Source organism: Bison bison, unplaced genomic scaffold (genome assembly GCF_000754665.1).
Source record: "Bison bison bison isolate TAMUID 2011002044 unplaced genomic scaffold, Bison_UMD1.0 scf7180017864323, whole genome shotgun sequence".
Taxonomy (NCBI): Eukaryota; Metazoa; Chordata; class Mammalia; order Artiodactyla; family Bovidae; genus Bison; species Bison bison.
Window position 1 is genome coordinate 2,131,582 of NW_011494895.1, and position 1,071 is coordinate 2,132,652.

Below are 1,071 nucleotides of genomic sequence, written 5' to 3' on the forward strand. Positions count from 1 at the left end.
TATGTAATTAGATATAAGAACACACAAAGTTCATACTTTCTAAGAGTGTTTTTTGTTTATTTGGCGGCGTCTTGGGTCTGTTCAGAGAAGGTGCCGGCTTAGCCTCGGGGGCTGGGACCACTTTGCTGATGACACTGTCAACAAGAGAGAAACGGAAAAATCAAAACACACAGTTGAGTCAAGCCAGGTAGCTACAAACACGATGGCACAATCACTTGATTCTTCTAGCAGCGAAAGACGTCTCAGAGAGTTCAGAGAGAGGCAGAGCTCAGGCTGCAAGGCTCTTGCCCAAGCGGCTTCTCCATGATCAGGGCAGGGAGACAGGCTGGGCAGCAGGAAACAGGCAGGGACTCCAGCTCCTTTCCATGGTCAGAGCTGCCCGCTGCTCTGTTTCTGCATCAACACTGCCTTCTTCATAGAACCCAAGCCAGGGAAGAACTAGACTCAGAACCAGGAGGTCTGAGGTCAAACCCTACGTCTTCCACAGGCTGGGGTGTGACCTTACGCAAGTCATTTAAAAGCACTAGCTGCTGAGCACCTCTAAGCAGTTAGGTGTTACACTAGGTACTTCCCACACATTACCCCATTCAGTCCTCAGGGCAACTTCAAAGCTGCAGTGACCCTTGTTTTATAAACAAGGAAACAGGAGTAGAGAGAGAAAGGAGTTTGGGTAAATGAGTGGCAGGCTTTGAACTGAGGCCTGCCCATTTGGTCCTCAAACTATTTCTTCTTCTTTTGTTTATACAAAGTTCCTTTATTTGGCAGGGGGCAGTATATATCAGTAGAAGGCAATGGCACCCCACTCCAGTACTCTTGCCTGGAAAATCCCGTAGATGGAGGGGCCTGGTAGGCTGCAGTCCATGGGGTCGCTAGAGTCGGACACAACTAAGCGACTTCACTTTCACTTTTCACTCTCATGCATTGGAGAAGGCAATGGCACCCCACTCCAGTGTTCTTGCCTGGAGAATCCCAGGGACGGGGGAGCCGGGTGGGCTGCCGTCTATGGAGTCGCACAGAGTCGGACACAACTGAAGCGACTTAGCAGCAGCAGCAGCAGCACACATCAACAAA

General features: G+C 50.1%; 1 protein-coding gene across 1 annotated transcript in view; it reads right to left on the minus strand.

Annotated features, from left to right (window-relative positions):
* TAF3 (TAF3 RNA polymerase II, TATA box binding protein (TBP)-associated factor, 140kDa) overlaps nt 1-1,071 on the minus strand; it is a gene marked incomplete at its 5' end in the record, with an annotated part of 122,883 nt that overhangs the window by 6,179 nt on the left and 115,633 nt on the right. The window contains one exon of the mRNA XM_010853157.1: nt 63-134. Within this exon, the coding sequence (XP_010851459.1) occupies nt 63-134 (72 nt within the window). The remainder of the gene's footprint in view (nt 1-62; nt 135-1,071) is intronic.